The sequence below is a fragment of the Bos taurus genome, chromosome 17 (assembly GCF_002263795.3).
Source record: "Bos taurus isolate L1 Dominette 01449 registration number 42190680 breed Hereford chromosome 17, ARS-UCD2.0, whole genome shotgun sequence".
Lineage (NCBI taxonomy): Eukaryota > Metazoa > Chordata > Mammalia > Artiodactyla > Bovidae > Bos > Bos taurus.
In genome coordinates, this window is record NC_037344.1 from 51,998,284 (window position 1) to 52,021,413 (window position 23,130).

Here is a 23,130-nt window from a genome sequence, read left to right on the forward strand (position 1 = left end):
ATTTGAGATGGTATCTCCTGGGCTTGAAGTTCTAAAAATTCCCACCAAATAAAACATAACTCTCAACTTTGAGGTTGTGAATATTTTTTAAGGCAACAGACTTTAATGCCTTTCTAATCCTTTCTTTGGAATAGTGGAAACTTATCATTTCAACAGAAATATATAAAAAATTCAAAAACTCACTCTCTGTGGTAGGAATAACATTTGGACCAAAACTCCTATGACTTTCATAAGCTGTGATGACCTAAAGTTCCTAATTACACTTATTGACACAGGTGATCCTCTGATGCATTTTGCTCACTCTGGTGCATCGGTGAGAACACCCACTCTGAATTGCTTTGAACGTTTGGATAGGTACACATGTGAATTTAATTTGTGGAGCACTTAATAAAATGTTCTATAAAAATAAAACATTTCATTTATTAAGATTTTACAGAGAGGCACACAGGAGGACAACAAATCTCTGACGTAGAAGCTGATGATTTGTAAGAAGTCAGACGGTAGTTGAATTCTAAGCTTTGTGTATTCTGATCCAGGGGTTACTGAGGAATACAGCTAAAATGATGAAGGATACCAGTAGTAAGCTCTTGGCAACACACTGAGAGTAAGGCTCTCCTGCAAGACAATGAATCAAACAAAGCAATTTTTTTTTGTCATTATCATTATTTTTTAAAACTTTTTATTTTGTACTGGGGTACAGCCTATTAATAATGTTGTGATAGTTTCAGGTGAACAGCAAAGGGACTCAGCCATACACATATACATGTATATATACATATATAGATGTAGCCATTCTCCCCTAAACTCCCCTCCCATCCAGGCTGCCACATGACATTGAGCAGAGTTCTCTGTGCTGTACAGTATAGGACCTTGTCGGTTATCCATTTTAAATACAGCAGTGTGAGCAACATTTTTTTTGGTCCTGGGGGCATTCTTGGCTGAGCCATACAGCCTGTGGGATCTTAGTTCCCTGATCAGGGATCCAGAGATCAAACCTATGCCCTCTACAGTGAATGCAGAGAGTCTTAACCACTGGACCACCAGGGAATATCCAGGAATGTTGTTATTTCTTAACTTTTTGGGTAACTAGGTAGAAATAAGCCAAAACATAAATAGTGATCATTTCTTAATGGCAACATCTGTACATGTTTTCTTTTTAAAATTTTGCTATATGTTTTAACTTTCCTGTGACATTTATACTTTTTTCAAAAGTTTTTTAATTAACGTAACCTAATGATAACCATTTCAGAAAAGGGCTTTACCTACCTCGATAATATTGGGTCAGTGGATATAGAAGTTGTGGCCAACAAACCTCATTTCTGTTACAGTCGTACTCTGTAAAATTGATCTGGAATCTACAAAACATTTTAGAAGGTTACAATAGCTATAACAAAACATGCTTTTGATGAGCTGCATCAAAACCTGATTAAAGGGCTTCCCTGGTGGCTCCAGTGGTAAAGAATCCATCTGTCAATGCAGGAGACACGGGTTCAATTCCTGACCAGGTAAAATCCCATGTGCCTTGGAGCAACTAAGCCCGCATGCCACAACTACTGAGCCTGTGCTCTAGAGCCCCAGAGCTGCAGCTACTGAGCCCACATGCCTAGAGCCTGTGCTCTGTAACAAGAGAAGTCACTGCAATGAGAAGCCCGCAAACCAAAACTGAAGAGTAGACCCTGCTCTCTGCAACTAGAAAAAGTCCTCGGGAGCAGCAGTGAAGACCCAGCACAACCAAAAATAAACAAAATTATTTTTAAAAACTCACTTAAAACTTGATTAAAGAAGTAAAGCTTTTGTTTGTCTTTTACTTACTCAGCAGCACTACGTGGCATGTGGGATCTTACTCCCCCCACCAGGGATCAAACTCATGCCCCCTGCAGTGGAAGCACGGAGTCTCAACCACTGGATCACCAGGGAGGTCCCTAAACGTCTTAGTTTTAAACATTATGTTTTTCTGCTTCCTGATCATGTCACTGAGATCAGCAAACAGATTACCTTGTAAGGGGATGGGGTAACTGTGCGGGTATCTTAATAAACTGGACCGATGCGCCAATGGGGAAGAGGTCAGCCTTGTCCTCACAAGTCAGTCCACACTGGAACTGCCAGGTCACGGAGGAGAACCTGGGAGGGAAAGGTCACGCAAGCGACAAAGCCACCGCTCACTTCTGGTCTGCTGAGAACACCGGGTAACCGACACAACATGAGCAGGGCTTCTCCTATACACGGTTCACGTTTTCCTGGTGCTGCCGTTCCCCCTTTGAAGTACGTAAATGTTCGACTGCACACACAAGCTGAGACAGCTGTGTAATGAACCCTTGTGGACCTACCACAGGCTGCAACCACTACCAGCATTTTGCCAGTTCTGCTTCTTCTCTTCTCCCCCGTCATCTCATTTCATGCTGGTGCTTTTAAAGTTCATTTGTTTTATCACTTGTTTATCTCAAACAATAGTGTAATAGTAATAACAGCAGCAGCAGCTAACGATTTTTGATGGCTTTCTATGTTATTGCTGCCTTTTTGCCTATCCCTGCAGCCCTTTGCTTTTCTTCTAGTAACTGCACCCCAGTTTTCCCCACAGGGAACTAACCCTCTCCCACTCTCAGTCGAGCAGACGAGGGGACTCACCTGAACCTAGGAATGCGCTCATCACCTACACCCGGTCAATCAGATCTGTCTACTCTCCTGGCCATAGTGATTGGCTCAGAATGGAGCACATGACTGAAACTGAACCAATGAAAGTCTTCCTAGACCATTTTTGAGAAAGATGGGGAAACGAGGCACCCTCTTTCCACCGGACTTGCTAATCTGATATAAGCCTGAAGTTGCTGGTGTTCTTCTTTGCCACCTCTTGAGGAAACTTCCCTGCAAATGCACACTTAGCCTCGATGCCATCATACCTAGTCTCGACACCAAGTATCTCCTGCTGAGTCATCCCTTCCACGGCACCAGCATCCGAGAAGAGGATGCGGATGTTCAGCTGCGCGGGAACATCCAGGCAGATGCCACTCACGTTGCTGTCAGGTGGGTCTGCGCCTGCACCAAGGGCATCCACACCTGGATAGGTGTTAAGTTGTGCGTTTTGGAAAGAAGAATTTAGTTTCTGTTCTCCTACAGTACTGTAATGTAACCCCCCAAATTGGAAATATTATTAGGCAGGAATCAGAGGATTGAGTCTTTAATCTCTAACAGGCTCTAGTTATATGCCTCCCATGGCTTCCCTGGTGGCTCAAACGGTAACACGTCTGCCTGCAGTGCGGGAGACCTGGGTTCGATCCCTAGGTTGAAAAGATCCCCTGGAGAAGGAAATGGCAACCCACTCCAACACCCTTGCCTGGAAAATCCCATGGATGGAGGACCCTGGTAGGCTACAGTCCATGGGGTCACAAAGAGTCGGACACGACTGAGCAACTTCACTTTCACTTTTCGTGTTCAAAATGTCTCCTTGGGCTTCCCCGGTGGCTTAGTGGTAAAGAACCTGCCTGCCAATGCAGAAGACGCATGTTCAATCCCGGATCCAGGAAGATCCCACATACTATGGAGCAACTGAGCCCATGAGCCACAACTACTGAGCCTGTGCTGTAGAGCCCATGAGCCGCATCTACTAAGCCCACGTGCCGCAGCCCGAGCACGCTGGAGCCTGAGCTCCACAACAAGAGAAGCCACCGCAATGAGAACACCCAGCACAGTCAAATGAATAATTAAAAAAAGAAATACAGACTTAAAGAAAAGTGTCCCCTTGTATGTTAACTCAGTCACTGGAACTTTAAATCTTTGACTCACCTAATAAAACCATAAATCATGATTCAGTTCCCAAGCTCCTCATTGACATCCACCCAGAGTTTGAACAGAAATATTGACCAGTAGTAAAAGGCCTTGAGACTTATTCTGCACAGTCACTGTTCTAGTAAAAGCTTGTGTAAGACATTTAGAATCCATACTAACAACTTTAGTTACTACAGATTAAATAGTTCAAAAGCAATTTCCTGGTGTGCTGCCATAGCAGTAATACAAATGGAAGAGGATAAAACTGGAAAAGAGATGAATTGTCATTCATCTCGAAAACTGGCCTCTGTGGGGGTGGGAGGAGAAGAAACAGCAAGGTCAGTCACAGGATGTGGATGGCAAGCCTTAGGGTCACTCTGGGGGGATTTCTTTGTTTCTTCAGGGATCAGGAAGGCTGTCACCAACAGTTTCGTTCTCCTTGATACATGGGCTCAGCACTGTTCCTCTTCTGCTCATTAACAAGGACCAGGGCTGACCTGCAGCTTAGATACGAAATACAAGCTAACAGCTTCCACCATGAAGGCAGCACAATGCCTTCACCTCTGACTTCCCAACTCTGCCTTTCTGTCTTGAAATTTCCTGTGGTTTTTACTTCTCCAGTGCTTTATTGACCCCTTCCCTGCATCCCACAGGCACCTCCATGGCCCACCTCACTGGCCAACAGGTTAACAAGGAGTTGACAAGCCCTGACCCCTGGGTTCTACTTCCAGATGAGGACCTAACTCTGGGCTTAGGGTCTTGAGCAGAAGTGGGACAGGCAAACCACGTTGCTGGCCAGACCCCACTGCCTGCGTCAGAGAGTGGTCAGCAGTACCTCAGCCAGGCATACATATTACGTGATCCCTGGCCACCCCCAGGGAAGGGGACAGAGGGGGTTGTAATGATTCAGACCCTAATCACGACAGGTGGGGAAAGTTCAGGGGCATGTGTCTGGTTGGTCCTTTGTATGAATCCCAACCTGATGAGCTGAAGTGACCTCGGAAGGTGTAGAAAGGGTAAAGACAGGACTCGGTGTTTGGGGGCAGGGGGAGGGTTTGCACTCCCAGCAGCATCCATAGGGATGGGAGGGGACTTAAGAAAGCAGATGCTGCAGTGTCAGATAGCTCGTTCAGGCCCCACGAGGCAATCCCAGGAAGGACAGGAAGAAAAGAAGCTCTCTCTGTATTCAAAGTGCCTTTATACACTCAAGCATGCATGCTCAGTCGCTTCAGTCATGTCTGACTCTTTGCGACCCCATGGACTGAGGAGGCTGGCGGGCTACAGTCCATGGGGTCGCAAAGAGTCGAACAGGACTGAAGCAACTGAGCATGCACACATGGACTGTACCCCGCCGGGCTCCTCTGTCCATAGGATTCTCCAGGCAAGAGTACTGGAGCAGGTTGCTGTGCCCTCCTGCAGGGGATCTTCTCCACCAAGGGATCGAACCACAGTCTCTTATGTCTCCTGCATTAGCAGGTGGATTCTTTACCACTAGTGCCACCTGGGAAGCCCTTTATGCATTCCAGACTCCCTGAGAAATCAGAGCAATGCTACCAGACTTGCTGGCTGGGAGAAGAGAAAGAGCTAGGAACCCTGGGTTTAGCTCCAGCTCTGCCACAACAAAGTGTGACCTCAGACCACCCCTGTGAGCCACAGCTCAGTGACCAGATGGACACTCTGTAACTGGAGTGGAAATCAGGCTCATTGGAGCTAAGTCTGTTCCATGTACTCCCTGCGGTGTATCTCTTCTTCACATGCCAAACCCCTGCATATCTCTTCACACACCAAACCCCTGTGACCTCAACACTCGGAGCAAATGCCTCTGACCAAAGATGCTGGAACATCAAATCTTTTTATCTGGCCTTGGTGACCCCACTATTATTAGCTCTGTTACACCTTAATTTCTTTCTTTCTTTTTTAATAGCTTTATTGATATGCCATATAGTTCACCTACTTAAATTTAAATGTATAATTCAATTCAATTATATTCACAGAGTTATGCAACCAGCAGTAGATTCAACTTTACAGCATTTTCATCACCCTCCGAAAAGAACTCCTATACTCACTAGCAATCACCCTTCATTTCCTTCCAACAGCCTGAGCCTTGGGCAACCACTAACCTGCTTTCAGTGTTTATAAGTTTGCCTTTCCTGGACACAGCATTATAAATGCAATCCTAGAGTATGTGCTCCTTTGTGTCTAGCTTCTCTCACTTAGCACAATGTTTTCTATCACCTTTTAAGTTAACAAAATTGCTTTTGTAAATTATAAAACCAGTTCTCAACTGTCCATATTGCTGGCAATCAAAAATAGGAATGCAGACTGACACGCACTCAAAAATCCTTAAATTTCATTAAGACTTCCTTTTCCAAAGACCGTTAGCTTGTAAAACAACTGGGCAATTTGAACTTCCTGTAGATTTCCTCTTTAAAAAAAAAAAAAGCCATTGTGAATAAGAGATAAAAGACATGAAAAGCCTTCTACCTGGAGAGCTAACCTCTAAACAAATGTCTGTTGGATCACGGCAAAGAAAGACGGCTGCTGAGTCAGCCTTTAATGCCACATCTGACGCTACATAGTCAGAGCAACGGAGGTACATCTTTCACACACGTGCAGCTTTGACTTACGTATTATTTCAAGCCAGCCATCACTGAGATCGTTGTAATCGGAGTTGCCTCTCATTGCAACATGAGTCACTTGTACTAATGAATCAAGCAGTTCAACAGCATTCTCCCTGCAAGAGAGGAAGACATTTCTCAGCTCCTGGCCAGCAGGTCTTGTCCTGAAGTCCTTTCTGAGGGTGTCCAGGTTGTGCTTGCTGGATGCCTAAACAAAAAAAAAAACTGCCAGGGGATCTAGGCTGGGAGTTTCACCCCTCAAGGATGGTCTTCCCGAGATGAACTTACACAGCAAGGGGAGGATGTATGGAAGCAGTCTCTCACTTCAGACTTAGAACATTAGTAACTTACAATAGAATCATGTGCAGGCTCCTTTGAGTGTCAAAGAACTTGGCAGGTGGGTAGATCACATGTCAAGTCACCAGGATAAGTTCATGGGCCAGAGTGACCCCATAGTAAAAGGAACCTAAATAATTAGCTAGAAGTTTGAGCTATGAAATGAGGTGAAAAGGACTTCTCTGGTGGTCCAGTGGATAAGAATCTACCCGCTAATGCAGGGCACAGGGTTCAACCCCTGCTCTGGGAAGATACTATACGCTGAGGAGCAACTAAGCCCGTGCGCCACAACCACTGAGCCCACATCCTGCACTGAAGCCTGTGTGCCTAGTGCCCATGCTCTGCAATGAAGAATCCCCCCTGCTCGCCACAGCTAGAGAAAGCCCAAACACAGCAACAAAGACCCAGTGCAGCCAGAAACAAATTTTTAAAAATTTGGTTTAAGATTAAGAACTAGAACTTAGCATCTCTCTTGTTCCAGTGACCTCACTGGAGGTACAAATCTTATGAACCACAAGGGAGAGACTTTGACTGTTGACTCAGGCCTCGCACCCTTCCATCAGGAGCCACTGTGGGTAACCTGTTCCCACACTTTTTCTTCCCTTCTCAATGTTACCTCCACCTTTTTTCTGCTCTCCAGAGAAGTACACCACTTGGGATATATTTCAGATGAGATGGGTATAAGAACGAAAGTGAAAGTGTTAGTTGCTCAGTCGTGTTGCTCAAATTTTGCGACCCCATAGACTATAATCCGCCAGGCTCCTCTGTCCATGGAGTTCTCCAGGCAAGAATACTGGAGTGGGTTGCCAGTGTATTTATTTCCTTCTCCAATACATGCAATCAAAACCACAAGAAGATACCACTTCACATCTACTCAGTTCAGTTCAGTTGCTCAGTCGTGTCCGACTCTTTGCAGCCCCATGAATTGCAGCATGCCAGGCCTCCCTGTCCATCACCAACTCCCAGAGTTCACCCAAACTCATGTGCATAGAGTCAGTAATGCCATCCAGCCATCTCATCCTCTGTCGTTCCCCTCTCCTCCTGCCCCCAATCCCTCCCAGCATCAGGGTCTTTTCCAATGAGTCAACTCTTCGCATCAGGTAGCCAAAGTATTGGAGTTTCAGCCTCAGCATCAATCCTTCCAATGAACACCCAGGGCTGGTCTCCTTTAGGATGGACTGGTTGGATCTCCTTGCAGTCCAGGGGACTTTCAAGAGTCTTCTCCAACACCACAGTTCAAAAGCAATTCTTCAGAGCTCAGCTTTCTTCACAGTCCAACTCTCACATCCATACATGACCACTGGAAAAACCATAGCCTTGACTAGACAGACCTTTGTTGGCAAAGTAATATCTCTGCTTTTTAATATGCTATCTAGGTTGGTCATAACTTTCCTTCCAAGGAGTAAGCATCTTCCCAAAAAAATAAAGTCTGACACTGTTTCCACTGTTTCCCCATCTATTTCCCATGAAGTGATGGACCAGATACCATGATCTGAGTTTTCTGAATGTTGAACTTTAAGCCAACTTTTTCACTCTCCTCTTTCACTTTCATCAAGAGGCTTTTTAGTTCCTCTTCACTTTCTGCCATAAGGGTGGTGTCATTTGCATATCTGCAGATATTGATATTTCACATCTACTAGGTTGGCTATTATTCAGAAAACTGGAAAATAACAAGTGTTGGCAAGGGGGAATTCCCTGGCAGTTCAGTGGTTAAGTCTATAAGCTTCCACTGCAGGGAGTGAGGGTTCAATCCTTGGTCAGGGAACTAAGAGCCCTTCTGCTGAATGGCATGGCCAAAAAAACAAACAAGTGTTGGCAAGGATGTGGAGAAACTGGACCCCTTTTATGCTGTTGGTGGGAATGCAAAATGGTACAGCCTCTGTGGAAAACAACATGGCAGCTCCTTAAGAACCGAACACGATGATCCAGCCATCCCATTCCTGCGCACACACCCAGAAGAGCTGAGAACAGGCGCTCAGACAAAAAGTGACCCAAGGCTGTTCAAAACACAATTCACAACGCACTATTCCACAAATGTGGAAATGCCTCAAATATCCATCAACTAAGGAATCAATAAATAAATGTCACATATATACATATATATCTCTCTCCATACAATGGAATATGATTCATTCGTGAAAAAGAATGAAGCACTGACACAGGCTACAAACATGGATATCTCAAAAACAGAATGCTAAGTGAGAAAAGTTAGATATAAAAATTCACAAAGTATAGGAGACCATTTATATGAAATATTCAGAATAGGTAAATCCATAGAGACAGAGAGTGAATTGGCTGTTGCCAGAGCTGAGAGGAGGGAGGAATAGAGAGTGACTTCTAAAAGGTACAGGTTTCAGGGATGTTCTTGGTGATTCAGCAGCTAAGGCTCTGAGCTCTCAGCACAGGGGCCTCAGTTCGATCCTTGGTCAGGGAACTACATCCCATATGCTGCAACTAAGACCTGCCGCAGCCAAATAAATATATTTTTTTTTAATTAAAAAATAAAAAGTATAGGTTTCATGTTGCAGAGACCAAAATGTGCTGGTACTAAACAGAGGTGGTAGTTGTACAACATTATGAATGCACTAAATGCCAGTCAACTGTTAAAATGATTATGTTGTGTGAATTTTGCATCAATAAAAAAAAAAAAAGAATGCATATGAATATCCATACATTTTCCAAATCCCACCCAGATAATTAAATGGGAAATTCTTTATACATCATGTAACAAAGCTTAAAAATTCTTTAAATGTTAATCACCGATGACACTTAGCTCCAACCCTTTCTCTGATTTTCTAGGAATGTGGGGTTTCCAATGATGTGAACAAACTTCCCAGAGAAATTTGCATAAATACCGATGAAACTTCCGAGAATGTCTATTTGCACTTATGCTGATGTTTGAATCAACTCTAAATTGTACTGGAAGTTTGTACTGTTTTTTAATTTATTATTATTTGGCCACGCTGGGTCTTTGTTGCTGCATGCGGGCTTTCTCTTGTTGCAGAGCACAGGCTCACTAGCTGTGGCCTGAGGGTTTAGCTGCTTCGAAGCATATGGGATCTTCCTGGACCAGGGATCAAACCCGTTTCCCCTGTATTGGCAGATGGATTACTAACCACTCGAGCACCAGGGAAGTCCATGACGTTTGTACTATTTACTATCACTTTCACATAAGTTTCATTCAGACTGAAGTTTTTCATGCTGTCTTTAATACTCATGGTGCGGGGGGCGGGGAGGGGGGTGAATTAAATTTAAGCAAACCACTCAAAACGTAGATAAATCCATCAGTGAGACACTCACCTAAGCTTAGTACAGTTTTCATTAATTCCAACTTCTAAAAGGCACCCAGATAGTACGTTTTCTCCAAATAAAATGGGTTTGCGAGTTGCTGTCGAACACAAGCTCCCTCCGGCTATAAAATAAAAAGATTATTCTCTTGCTATTTTTGCAAAACAAAAGTAAGTAGAAGATTTACCTCAAAGTTTTTCTTAAAAAAAAAAAACAGAGAACAACAAGCAGAAATAGTTTCCAGTTCTCTAGAAATGAGGTCATTGTTACTCTAATCCTCTGAAAGCTGAACAAAGGTTTCTTTCTGTATCAAAATACCTGGACAGGGATCAGGGGTTTATTCTGAACCTGAAATTTAATGCCTTCTGGCACATGTGGGTAATTACCACTGATGCAAAGATTTTCCATAGTTTGGAATGAAACTATTTTCCTGTCTCTGATTAGCACCATCTTGGGTTAATCAATGACAACAATGACGATGGAGTCTCCAGCCACTTTCATATTTAAATCTCTTATTGAAAATCAGCACTTCAAGCGAAAACAGTTAACATTTTTTATAGAAAGAAAGAAAAAAGAAAAGGAAGCTGCAGAAGCATGGAAAACAACCACCCCTAGGCTAAATAAACACACCAGGCTTTAAAGTAATTGGTTACTCGATCAGATTCAAAATATGGCAATATTTCCAATTATAGTTCACCAGCTGCTGCTGCTGCTAAGTTGCTTCAGTCGTGTCCGACTCTGTGCGACCCCATAGACCGCAGCCCACCAGGCTCCGCCGTCCCTGGGATTCTCCAGGCAAGAACACTGGAGTGGGTTGCCATTTCCTTCTCCAATGCATGAAAGTGAAAAGTGAAAGTGAGGTCGCTCAGTCCTGTCCGACTCTTAGCGACCCCATGGACTGCAGCCCACCAGGCTTCTCTGTCCATGGGATTTTCCAGGCAAGAGTACTGGAGTGGGGTGCCATTGCCTTCTCCACTAGTTCACCAGACAGCTAGTCATATCATCAAATCAGATTACCAGGATACCAAAGGTGTAAAGTTGTGACATTATTTGTCCCGTTGGTGCTTAGAGCTCGAACAGGCTTGCCAAGTTGGTAACCTAGACAAACACAACACAGGAGAATGAGCATCTTTCCCTCGTAGTTTATTTCAATGCAACAGGCGCTAGCTCGTCAAATAACAGAAAGAAGGAATCCACAATGAAAGGAAACATGCGCTCAAAGTTCTTTTTCAGAATACCCTCAAGAGAAGGACATCAACATAACTCCTTTCATTTGTTTCGTTTTTTATTGAGGTATGAAGCGAAGTCGTTCAGTTGTGTCCTACTCTTTGCAACCCCATGGACTGCAGCCTACCGGGCTCCTCCGTCCATGGGATTTTCCAGGCAAGAATACTGGAGTGGGTTGCCATTGCCTTCTCGAACCTGGGTCTCCCGCATTGTAGGCAGGTGCTTTACAGCTGAGCCACAAGGGAAGCCCTTTTATTGAGGTATAGTTGATTACAGTGCTGTGTTAGTTTCAGGTGTACAGCAAAGTGACTCAGTTATAGACATGTTCTTTTTCAGATTCCAAAACACAGATGTTAGTGTGGTTTTTTGAAGACGCTTTTAAAGTGAAATCTGAGAAATGAAAACTAGGAAGGAATCAGTCTTAGAACTCTCACCTTGGAGAACAATAAGCTGCTGGGCAGGCCAGTTCATGAACACTCACTGAGAGATTAGTACGGCTTATCACAGGGGCTCATAAAGGAAACTTAAAACCAGAGTAACTTTCCCATGTAGCCTTTTTCCAGTAAACTAATTCAACCCCAAGGTCTGATTTAGCTCCTATTCCCATCCATTTCCTAGTAATCCAGCTTACGATTTCCACCTTTTTAATGTGAAAAAGTTCACAAGCACAGAAAAGTTAAAAGTAACACCATGAACCTCACTCAATACAGCCACCACCTAAAGTCAACCACTGTTAATATTTAGCTGTATTCTTCTTAAGTAAGTGTTAGTCATTCAGTCATGTCTGACTCTTTTCGATCCCATGGACTGTAGCCTGCCAGGCTCCTATGTCAGGAAATTCTCCAGGCAAGAATACTGGAGTGGGTTGCCATCTCCTTCTCCAGGGCTCCCGTAGGGAAAATTAGAATGGACGCCTCAAGTCCAAGGGAACCCCTGGGCCTGTTCATTACCAGAGTGTTCCTCTCCTTTGTAAAGTGCCTCTGACTGCTAGATCATGAGCCATTCAGGGCCCACTGCTCTTCTGATCTTAACATATCTAATGTGCACCCCAAAGATCTTTCCTTAGGGATAGATAAAATATTTCCCATTTTTAGAAGCTTTATAACACCAAAACACAAATTTCAATAAAACAGCACAAACAATATATTAATTTATATTAATATGAAATATAATAGATACTTGTCTTATCTATTATAAAAGTATATATATTTGGGGTGAGAGGGGCAGGACTATTTGAAAATAAGTTGTAGGCATCATACAACTCACATCATGAAAGCTCCATCAGACATCTCTCAAAACTAAGGATATTTCCCTACATCATCATGATGTCAATATTTCTAAGAAAATTAATAATAACCCCTTATAATCATATCATATCCAGTTCATATGCATATTTCCTATGTCCCTTCCAAAAATGCATATTACAGTAGCATTGTTCTCAGTTGGTAAAGAATCTGCCTGCAATGTAGGAGACCCTGGTTTGATTCCTGGGTTGGGAAAATCCGCTAGAGAAGGGATAGGCTACCCACTCTAGTATTCTTGGTCTTCCCTTGTGACTCAGCTGGTAAGGTATCTGTCTGCAATGTGGAAGACCTGGGCTCAATCCCTCAGTTGGGAAGATCCCCTGGAGAAGGGAAAGTCTACCCAATCCAGTATTCTGGCCTGGAGAATTCCATGGACTATATAGTCCATGAGGTCGCAAAGAGTCAGACACGACTGAGTGACTTTCACTTTCACTTTGTTTATATAAACTGGGATACCATCGAGGTTCCTGCGTGGTGTTTGCGTTTCCAGCATTACGCCCCCCCTTCCCAATAAGCGGCCTCCCCTCAGGCCATGGGTCTAATCCTGCCAGAGTACACTTCATGCTCATGTCTGCCTCCTTGGCTTCCCCCAGGTTATTCCTATCCCCAGCACCCTTTCCAATTATCTGCTTCTCAAGACACAGTCTCCTCCACGCAGCCCACAGTGGAAACACAGGGCAGGGTTCTGACTTGCTCGGTGCTTTTCCTCCAGCCTAGGAGCAAAACCTGGCATGCAGACTTTCCTGGTGGTCCAGTGGTTAAGAATCCACCTTCCAATGCAGGGGCCTTGGGTTTGAACCCTGGTCGGGATCCCACATGGCTCAGGGAAACTAGATCCCACATATCAACCCAATACACCCAGATAAATAAATACATACTTTTTAAAAAACAAAACAAAACCTAGCACGTGCTGGACATTCAACACTGTTCCTTAGTGATGCAGTCTGGGCAAATGGTCAACATTCTGCTCCTCTGAATCCTGGAGCAACTGACCCTAGTAACCGACCTCGTTTGTTAATTATCTTGGGTCGTTCACTGTTGTTTCCTGTGACTTAGCACCGTCAGCTCCAAAGAAGAGAGTCCCTGAGGACAGGGCCCATGTCAGATAGTCCTCAAAAAACCCCATCCAGCCTCAGAAAGTACTAGAGAGACACTGTCTCTCTATATACAAGCTGCGTCTCTGCCTGATTGGTTCTGGCTCTTGATGTATTCTTTGTTGACAAGAGCATCAACATTTCTCATATATTCTGACAGGTTTTCTTAGAAATCTTGTCAAATTAAGTCAGTGACATAAAAATTCTTAAATTTCAGGAGCCTGGTCTCTTTTTTTTCCCCCTCAGTTACCTTGGAGTTTATATAAACTAAGAGAAAAAGGTCATAATGTTTTCATGCAGTACATATGTCATTCTTTAAATAACAATTGTCACTTATAACAGAAATAATTAAGGAATGCTGCACTTGTGATCCATACAAAACATCAACACTTTGGGTTGTACATAATTTAAAGAAATGTCCCAAACACTTCTCGAAATACTGTAGTAGCCAATAAATACACAGAGGAATGCCTTAGGCGGCCATAGGCATGCAGTTTAGAAAATAAAGAAAAAAAAAATCACACTAGAACTACTTCATTTCTTCAAAATCACTGAGTAGGAAAAGCAACATTGAACTTCCATACTGATTTTACATAACTTCTGTACTGTACCTTGACCTAACCAGAGTCTGCTCTTAGAAGCCAACAATAAACCCTAACATTAAAAGCCTATTTAAAAGAAAAATATATATATATATACAGAATTGTGTATAATTAAATCAGTATACATAAATATTGAAGATCATGCAAAGCAAAAAGTTACTAAAAGTTTAAAAAAGTTGTTCCTTCGTGATTAATTACTGCGTGCTGAAGAATAGTAATGGAATTCTCTAAAAGTTAAAATAAAAGTTGTTCCTTCGTGATTAATTACTGCGTGCTGAAGATAGTAATGGAGTTCCCTGGTGATCAAGTTTAGCACTCCACACTGTCACTGCTGAAGCCCAGGTTCAATCCCTCATCAGGGAGTGAGGATCTCAGAGGCCGCGGAGCACAGCCTCCCACCTCCCCCACCAAAAAAAAAAAAGAGGGAGGGAGGGAGGGAGGAATTAGGAGTTTGAGATTAGGAGATACAAATGATTGTATACATAAAACAGATAAACAGTGGGGACCTACTGTGTATCACAGGGATCTGTATTCAGTGTCTCCTGATAGACCATAGAGGGAAGGAATACGAGGGGGAGTATATCCACGTGTGTATAACTGGGTCACTGTGCTATATATCTGAAACTAACACAACACTGTAAATCAACTATACATCAATCAAATACATTATTTCATTTAAAAAAAGACCAGTAGCTAAAGAGAAAGACTGTTTTAGCTTTACAACTCAGACTATATATAACACTTTATGAAAAAAAAGTAAGCTGTTAGCAGGAAAAGAATACAGTGTCACAAGAGAAAAAAAGAAAGGTCAGAGTCACAAACTAAAATTGGAAACAATTATTTACAATCATCATTATAGCACAGGAGTGTTGAACTAAAATGTGTTTGTAAGATCAGTGATTGATATGCACTCTCACCTGGGTTTCCAGACCATTCCTGTTTATTACCACTGTTATAGCTTAAAAATTTCACTGTAAATCTCTGTGTCATGATTCCTAGAAATAAAATAAAAACATAATGTCACCAATTTACTAAGAAATTATCCACCATAGTGTTTTCTTTGCCTTATAATTGCATTTCAACATGCAAAAAAAAAAAAAAAACTCCACTGTTTTCTGATTAAATCATAAACACAAATAAGAAAAACAGGTCTGAATTAGTTTATCTGGTATAATTATGAGAATCGTGAAGAAAGAAAAAAACGCTTTAAATTAAAAGCATTCTCGCTGCCCTTCACAAAGTTACCTTTCTGCTGGGCATTAATTTCTGCCCTGATAATTCTGACGTTTATTTCACTGATTGTATTATTATTCCACCTGAAAATATAATGTTCTTCCACGTTCACATTCCTGGGGGCTGGTCCAGTACTTAAAAGTGTTTCTGGAAATAAGAGAGTACTTTCATAAATTAAAGACCTAAAAATAAAAATATTAAAGACCTTCCTTTAAGGGTTCAAGCCTATTATTCGCAGTTCCCTCTGCCTGGGTGGCCATCCCCCACCCCCATCCCTGCCCTGCAGACCCAATTCCTTTACACAGCAGGGTCATCACCTCCTCAAGAAGCCATCCTCAGATCTCCACCCAAGTCAGCATTAGCTACCTTCTCTTTCCACACCATCCCAATAAACTGAGTGAGCTCCATTCCTTCCCTTTTTTAAAAATATTTACTTTTTATTTATTCATTTATTTGGCTGCTTTGGGTCTTAGGTGTGGCATGGGAACTCTTAGTGGCACCATGTGGGACATAGCCCCCTGACCAAGGATCAAATCTGGGCCCCCTGCATTGGGAGCATGGAGTCTTAACCACTGGACCACCAGGAAAGTCCCTGTCCCTTTCCTCTATTTCAGCCTCCCTGGTACCCAGCTCACAGCCTAGTGCAGAGCACGGGCTTGGAAGAGTATCTGTGAAATGCAAGATTACAGAAAGATTACATCTGGTAAAGATTACGTCTGTTAAAGCAAAGATTACAGAATGTCAGCTCTTTAAGAGCAGGGGCCTGGTGTCTAGTTCACTACTATATTGTACTAATAGCTGATGGAAGGAAAGAGTAAGTTCCAAGAATTATAACAAATTGAAAAGAAACACACGTAGTATCCTTCATGGAAAAACAAAAGTCCTGGTAATATTGGCCAAATTCTATGTACTTCAGTTGGCTGCATTACAATCACAGAGTTTAATGACTGGAAAAAGAAAAGCAAGCAAGAAGTGAAAATGCTGGGTCCTAAAGAACCTTTAACTCTCTGAAAAACACTTAAGAAAAAGCCCACATACCCAGAGAACAAGGAAGGACCCTGGAACCCACATAATCTAGGACTGAGAAGGATTGGGTTCAAGGTCACAGATGTTACTCCACAGTAAGTCAAGATAGAACAAGGAAAAAGCAAAATACTAGTGGGATATTTCTCTAACAACTACAAATCTCCTAAAATTCTTAATGAAAATATGTTCTACTCTGGGACTACGGTAAGTCTCTTGCATACGAACGAGTTCCATTCCAAGAGCATGTTCATAAGTCCAACACGGTTAGCCTAGGTACCCAACTGATGCAATTGGCTCTATAGTACTGTACTGTGATAGGTTAATAATAGTTTTCACACAAATAATACATTAAAAACAAACACAAACAATGAAGAAAACATTTCTAATCCTTCAGTACTGGACCTTGAAAAGTACAGTACCAGAACTGGCATACAGGGGCTGGCATCGAGTGTAGAGGCGAGGAGGGAGAGGAGCTGGGAGATGGTAGAGCTATAGTATCGTCAGCAATAGGAGACAAAGGACAAGATGAAATTTCACTCAGGCCTGATGGTGGCGGAACACGTGTTTGCATCTTGCAAAGTTCGAAACTTGAAGGTTTGTATATAGGGACTTACTGTATATATTCCTTGTGAGGAATTATATACATTCCCATAGAAATGGTATAAAAGTATAACATTAAAATACCTGTATTGGTGATGAATCTGTCTAAGTCAGTTGCTTCCTCGTAGATTACTTTCGGTGTAACTATGCCTGAAAAAACACACATAAATGAACTTCCACAGGAGTACATGAACCTCACATGTTCACATTTACCTACGAAAATGAAAGTTTGCCAAACAAATACAGTGCCTATGCCTGCCCTGTGCGCCAACTACTCAGCTCCCCTCCACTCCCCAAACACCATCAAACAACCTGCTATTCTTGGCATCTAATTGGCATCTAAGGTCCATGCTCAAATGGACATAACTTACCTCCCATAGCACCATTCTTTATCTTTGCACTGGTAATTCCATCTCGTTCTAGGTACTCCTCCAGGCTAGTAACGCACTGAACATCAAAATTTTGCAGGAAAGCCACAGGAGCGTTGTAGAGGCACTGCCCAGCCAGGGACACCTGAGGGCAAGGGGGGAATGCCGACAGATTTATGACCTCCTTTCTGATCATAGAAAAAAGAGATCAGTGTCTTGGAAAAGCATCCTTTCTGCAGCCTGCTTCTACTGCTGGGTTAGCTCCAATAAAGGCTAGGGCATTCACTAGTTAACTGACTTGAGCAGAGTATCTACTTGACTTGCTAATCAAACTCCGGAAGCCACTGGCTGCAGGGTCACAGTAAGTACAGCTTCTAAAGAAAATTCCCTGCTTTGCATCATTTACTTTGCAGAAACATGATTACATTCAGCTTCAGTTTCTTTTCTGTTGTTGTCTTTTGTTTTTTCACTTTTTGGCCATTCCAGGCAGCATACAGGATCTTAGTTCCCCCGGCCAGGGAGGGAACCCGTGTCCCCTGCAGTGGAATCACAGAGTCTTAACCACTGGACTGCCAGGGAGGGTCCCTCAACTTCATTTTCTCTCCCTCATTACAAATGCATTTTTGTTAAAGCCATAAGAACGGATTCATATGGATAGTAAAGAGAAACAGTTTAGCCTCCCATGTCATCTTCCCATAAATACTTTTTCCTCATAATTTTGAACTTAATAAAGGTAAGATTTCACATAAAACTCAAGTCTTAAAATATTTTTCAAAATTCTATTAAATATTTAATTAACACAACACCATAAGTCAAATATACTTCAATAAAAAATAAATAAAATTTTAAAAGTATTTATGGCTTACTAGAAATTGCCTGTTAAACTAATACAAGTGAGAAACAATAGTTACTTCCATGGAAACTTCTAGACGGTCTTTTGGTTTTATTTAGTAAGTTCACTCTGAGATTTAGCAAAGACAGATTGATTTAAGAGTGACTATCAAAAGAAAAAAACAATGCAGAGACCTTAAATGGCTGAGTGCCTGAAAAGTCCATAGGAGAAAAATACGTAATTCAGGAAGAGATTTTTTTTTTTAGAATAACATGACTTAAATTAGTAAGAGGAAGGGGAAAGTGAGAAAAAGCTTCTGGCATATTAAAACTGAAAGGATTACCTGTGGAATAGTAAAATATGCCTTATCTACTGTCATAACGGGGTCTCCTTGTTTGTAACCAAAATCTGAAAAGTCTTTTAGATCAGTATGCAAATATATGCCAAAGGAAACTTGATGTCCAGAGGAACTACAAATCGATGAGAGAAACCACCATTAACATGATAAAAGCAATTGTTTTACATTTTTTCTCTGCTTTTTTAATTATCAAAATAATATTTGTACTAAATGCCACTGACCTGTGCGTTTTAAAGTAGTTAATGGTTAATTTATGTTCCATGAGTTTTACTTCAATGCTAACAATAAAGTTGCTTTAAAATGTCAACAAGACAGAAATGTAAAGGACAAAAAGTTAAAGTCGAGCCCATCACTCTTTCCCCCAACCCAGAGAATCGCTATTAACCATTTGTGGTATCAATTTCTTTTCAATGAGGGCTCCAAAATCACTGTGGATGGTGACTGTAGCCATGAAATTAAAAGATGCTTGCTCCTTGGAAGGAAAGGTATGACAAACCTAGAGACATGACTTTGCCAACAAAGGTCCCTATAGTCAAAGCTATGGTTTTTTTCAGTAGTCATGTACGGATGTGAGAGCTGGTCCATAAAGAAGGCTAAGCACAGACGAACTGATGCTTTAGAACTGTGGTTCTAGAAAAGACTCTTGAGAGTCCCTTGGACTGCAAGGAGATCAATCCAGTCAATCCTAAAGGAAACCAGCCCTATATATCCATTGGAAGGACTACTGCTGAAGCTAAAGCTCCAGTACTTTGGCCACCTGAGGTAAAGAGCCGACTCACTGGAAAAGACCCTGATGCTGGGAAAGATTGAGGGCAGAAGGAGAAAGGAGCGACAGATGATGAGATGGCTGGATGGCATCATCAACTCAATGGACATGAGTTTGAGCAAACTCTGAGAGATAGTAAAGGACAAGGAAGCTTGGCATGTTACAGTTCATGGGGTCGCAAAGAGTTGGACATGACTTAGCGACTGAACAACAACCAGCTCTTTCAAATACTTAACACAAAATAAACTTACTATGTGAAACCTAGAACTGAATCTAGAATGGAGGGATTGAATGGAGCCTTTGGAGAGGTCCCCAGGACATGGCCACATTCCAGGGCCATCTGGGTGCGCACCCCTCTCCCGGACAGCCCTTCAGACACTTACATGGAACCATGGTAGAAGTACCCGAGAAAGGGTGAGTTGGCAAGCTGCACACACAGGAATGGAAACCAGTCGGGGACTCCATGTGACATCTGTATGGAGCAGAGCTGATCAAAGGGAGGATTAACATCTCCTCCAAAAACACCAGGGAAACAGGACTCCCTGAACAGTGCTGTTAAATCTGATGAGCATTCCTGGAAAGAAGATGTAGAGGAGCTCAGAGAAGATTAAATCCCCCCTCTGCCCGCTGTCAGGATCTCCTGGCCAGTGTGATGCACTTGCTGCTGGAGACCAGCAGGGCGTGGTAGAGAAGACAGGAAATAAACAGCTGGCCTCCAGGCTGAGAGCGTTTGCGCTCACACCAAGTCATCTCCCTACGAGGCTCCAAGTCAGGAACTTTGGACCTTCACAGAATTTACATCTTAACTGGGGACCTAAGACATGCCTACAAATAAGATGCGAAAAAGAAAAGGTAATATGAAATAGACCACAGGTGGAGAATTTTCAACTGGCATCACCACTCACGCCAGTATTCTTGCCTGGGAAATCCCATGGACAGAGGAGCCTGGCGGGCTACAGTCCATGGGGTCGCAAAGAGTCGGACACAACTTAGCCACTCAACAGCAACAGCGTTCAAATTCCTAGTCCAGAGAAATCTAAGGGCAATTCCAGAAGAATCCTTGAATCATTCTTGTTACATCACGACCCGATTGGTATCATCAAGAAGTCACTTTATTCGGATGGACCTAGAGCCTGTTATGCAGAGTGAAGTCAGTTAGAAAGAGAAAAATAAATATCATATATTAACACACATATGTAGAATCTAGAAAAAAGACCCAGATGAACCTATTTGCAAAGAAGAACTAGAGACACAGAGGTAGAGAACACAGGTACACCAATGGGGAAAAGGAGAGGCGGGATGAACTGGGAGATCGGCGCTGACATACACACTATTGAGACTATGGGTAAAATGGAAAACTAATGAGAACCTAGGTACAGCACAGGGAACTCTACTCAGTACTCTGTGGTGACCTAAATGGGAAGGAAATCCAAGAAGGAGGGGATATATGTATCTACATAGAGCCAATTCACTTTGTTGTACAGTAGAAACTAACACAACATTGTAAAACAACTATACTCCAATTAAAATTAATTTAAAAAATTAAAATTAAAAATATGTATTTGATCTGGGAGTAGACAATGGATTCTTAGAAATGACACCAAAACCATAAGCAACAACAATGACCAAAAACTGGAATAAAGGGAGGGAGAATTAGATGAAAGAGGTCAAAAGGTACAAATTTCCTCTTGTAAGTACACACTAAGGGTGTAATCTACAAGAGCAATATAATTAACACTGCTGTACACTATATACGCAAGCTGCTAAGACAGCAAAGTCTAAGGGTTCTCATCACAAGTAAAGTTTTCTATTTCTTTTTGTCCTTTTTTAAAAAAACTTTTTATTTTATATTGGAGTATAGCCGATTAACAATGCTGTGATAGTTTTAGGTGGACAGCCAAGGGGCTCAGCCATACGTAAATATGTATCTGTTCTCCCCCAAATCCCCCTCCCATCCAGGCTGTCACATCACATTGAGCAGAGTTCCCTGTGCTGTGCAGTAGGTCCTTGTTGGTTATCCTTTTTAGATAGAGCAGTGTGTATAGGCCACATTCCTCTAAATGGTAAATGAACTGGAAAACCATAGAGTTCAAGTAGTTCAAGGTCAAGAGAGAAAAAAATATGTTTTGTTTTCAAAAAACTAAATCCTCTCCAAATTGATTTAAAAATATTTTTAAGTTCTAGAAATCTATATTAAACCATGTGTTCTGTAAACTAACATGAATGAAAGTTCCTCACCTACAACATAGGCATATATACACATATCTAAATGGGTCTGTACTGGATTCTAGAATGCATGTGAATGTGTACAGTCACTCAGTCATGCCTGACTCTTTGCGACCCCATGGACTGTAGGCTGCCAGGCTCCTCTGTCCATAGGATTTTCCCGGCAAGAATACTGGAGTCGGTTGCCACTTCCTCCTCCATCTATTTGTTTAATTTTGTGTCTATACGAGATGATGAATGTTCACCAAACTTATTGCGATACCACTTCATAATGTATGGAAGTCAAATAACCATACTTTAAACCTTAAACTCGTACAGTGACTGTGTCAATTATATCACAATAAAACTGCCAACAAAGGTCCATCTAGTCAAAGCTATGGTTTTTCCAATAGTCATGTATAGATGTGAGAGTTGGACTATAAAGAAAGCTGAGCACCGAAGAATTGATGCTTTTGAACTGTGGTGTTGGAGAACATTTGAGAGTCCCTTGGACTGCAAGGAGATCCAACAAGTCCATCCTAAAGGAAATCAGTCCTGAATAGTCATTGGAAGGACTGATGATGAAGCTGAAACTCTAATACTTTGGCCACCTGATGCGAAGAACTGACTTATTTGAAAAGACCCTGATGCTGGGAAAGACTGAAGGCAGGAGAAGGGAACAACAGAGGATGAGATCGTTGGATGGCATCACCGACTCAATGGACATGAGTTTGAATAAACTCCAGAAGTTGGCAATGGACAGGGAAGCCTGGCATGCTGCAGTCCATGGGGTCGCAAAGAGTCAGACACAAGTGAGCAACTGAACTGAATTAAAAACTGGAAGAAAAAAATTGATAAACTGGACTTTATCAAATTAAAACTTTTGGGCTTCAAAGAACACCAATAGGAAAACGGACTTCCTAGACAAGTAGGAGAAGTTTTTGGCATATCATATATCTGATAAGTGACTAGAATCCAGAGTGCATAGTGAACTTTAAAAACAAAAAGACAATTTAATTTAACAACAAAATTAAACAACAAAAAGACAACCTAATTAAAAACTGGCCAAAGGGTCTCAACAGACATTTCTTCAAAGAAGACATATAAACATTCAATAAGCCTTTGAAAAGATGTTCAACATCATTTGCCACTAGAGAAATATGGATCAAAATCACAATGAAATGCCACTTCACACCCTCAAGGAAGGCTGTAATCAAGATTATTATAGCCATTGTTGGTGACATCATGGAAAATTACAACCCTTATACAGTGCTGATGGGAATGTGAAATGATGTAGCTACTTTGAAAAAACAGTTCCTCAAGGGAATTCCCTGGCAGTCCAGGGGTTAGGACTCATTTCCATTGCCAAGGACACAGGTTCAATCCCCAATCAGGGAACTAAGATCCTACAAGCTATGTGGCTCAGCCAAAGAGAAGAGAAACAGTTCCCTAAAAGGTTAAACATGCAGTTCCCATGTGGCAAAGCAATTCCACTCCTAGGTAACATAACC

General features: G+C 42.1%; 1 protein-coding gene across 9 annotated transcripts in view; it reads right to left on the minus strand.

Moving 5' to 3' along the window:
- Window positions 1-395: 395 nt before the first annotated feature.
- The window catches only part of TCTN2 (tectonic family member 2), a 28,764-nt gene continuing 6,029 nt past the window's right edge, over window positions 396-23,130 (minus strand). For 5 of the 9 annotated variants that reach the window (XM_003587144.6, XM_059876336.1, XM_010814002.4 and 2 more), the window contains 13 exons: window positions 19,798-19,988; window positions 18,634-18,760; window positions 17,462-17,603; window positions 17,175-17,240; window positions 15,477-15,611; window positions 15,149-15,226; window positions 11,022-11,102; window positions 10,017-10,128; window positions 6,390-6,496; window positions 2,898-3,054; window positions 1,996-2,121; window positions 1,267-1,355; window positions 396-615 (listed from right to left, as the gene is read on the minus strand). In XM_003587144.6, coding sequence (XP_003587192.1) covers window positions 512-615; window positions 1,267-1,355; window positions 1,996-2,121; window positions 2,898-3,054; window positions 6,390-6,496; window positions 10,017-10,128; window positions 11,022-11,102; window positions 15,149-15,226; window positions 15,477-15,611; window positions 17,175-17,240; window positions 17,462-17,603; window positions 18,634-18,760; window positions 19,798-19,988 — 1,515 coding nt within the window. In that variant the 3' untranslated portion in view covers window positions 396-511. The remainder of the gene's footprint in view (window positions 616-1,266; window positions 1,356-1,995; window positions 2,122-2,897; window positions 3,055-6,389; window positions 6,497-10,016; window positions 10,129-11,021; window positions 11,103-15,148; window positions 15,227-15,476; window positions 15,612-17,174; window positions 17,241-17,461; window positions 17,604-18,633; window positions 18,761-19,797; window positions 19,989-23,130) is intronic. The other 4 variants (XM_059876337.1, XM_059876339.1, XM_059876341.1 and 1 more) reach the window with 4 other exon arrangements.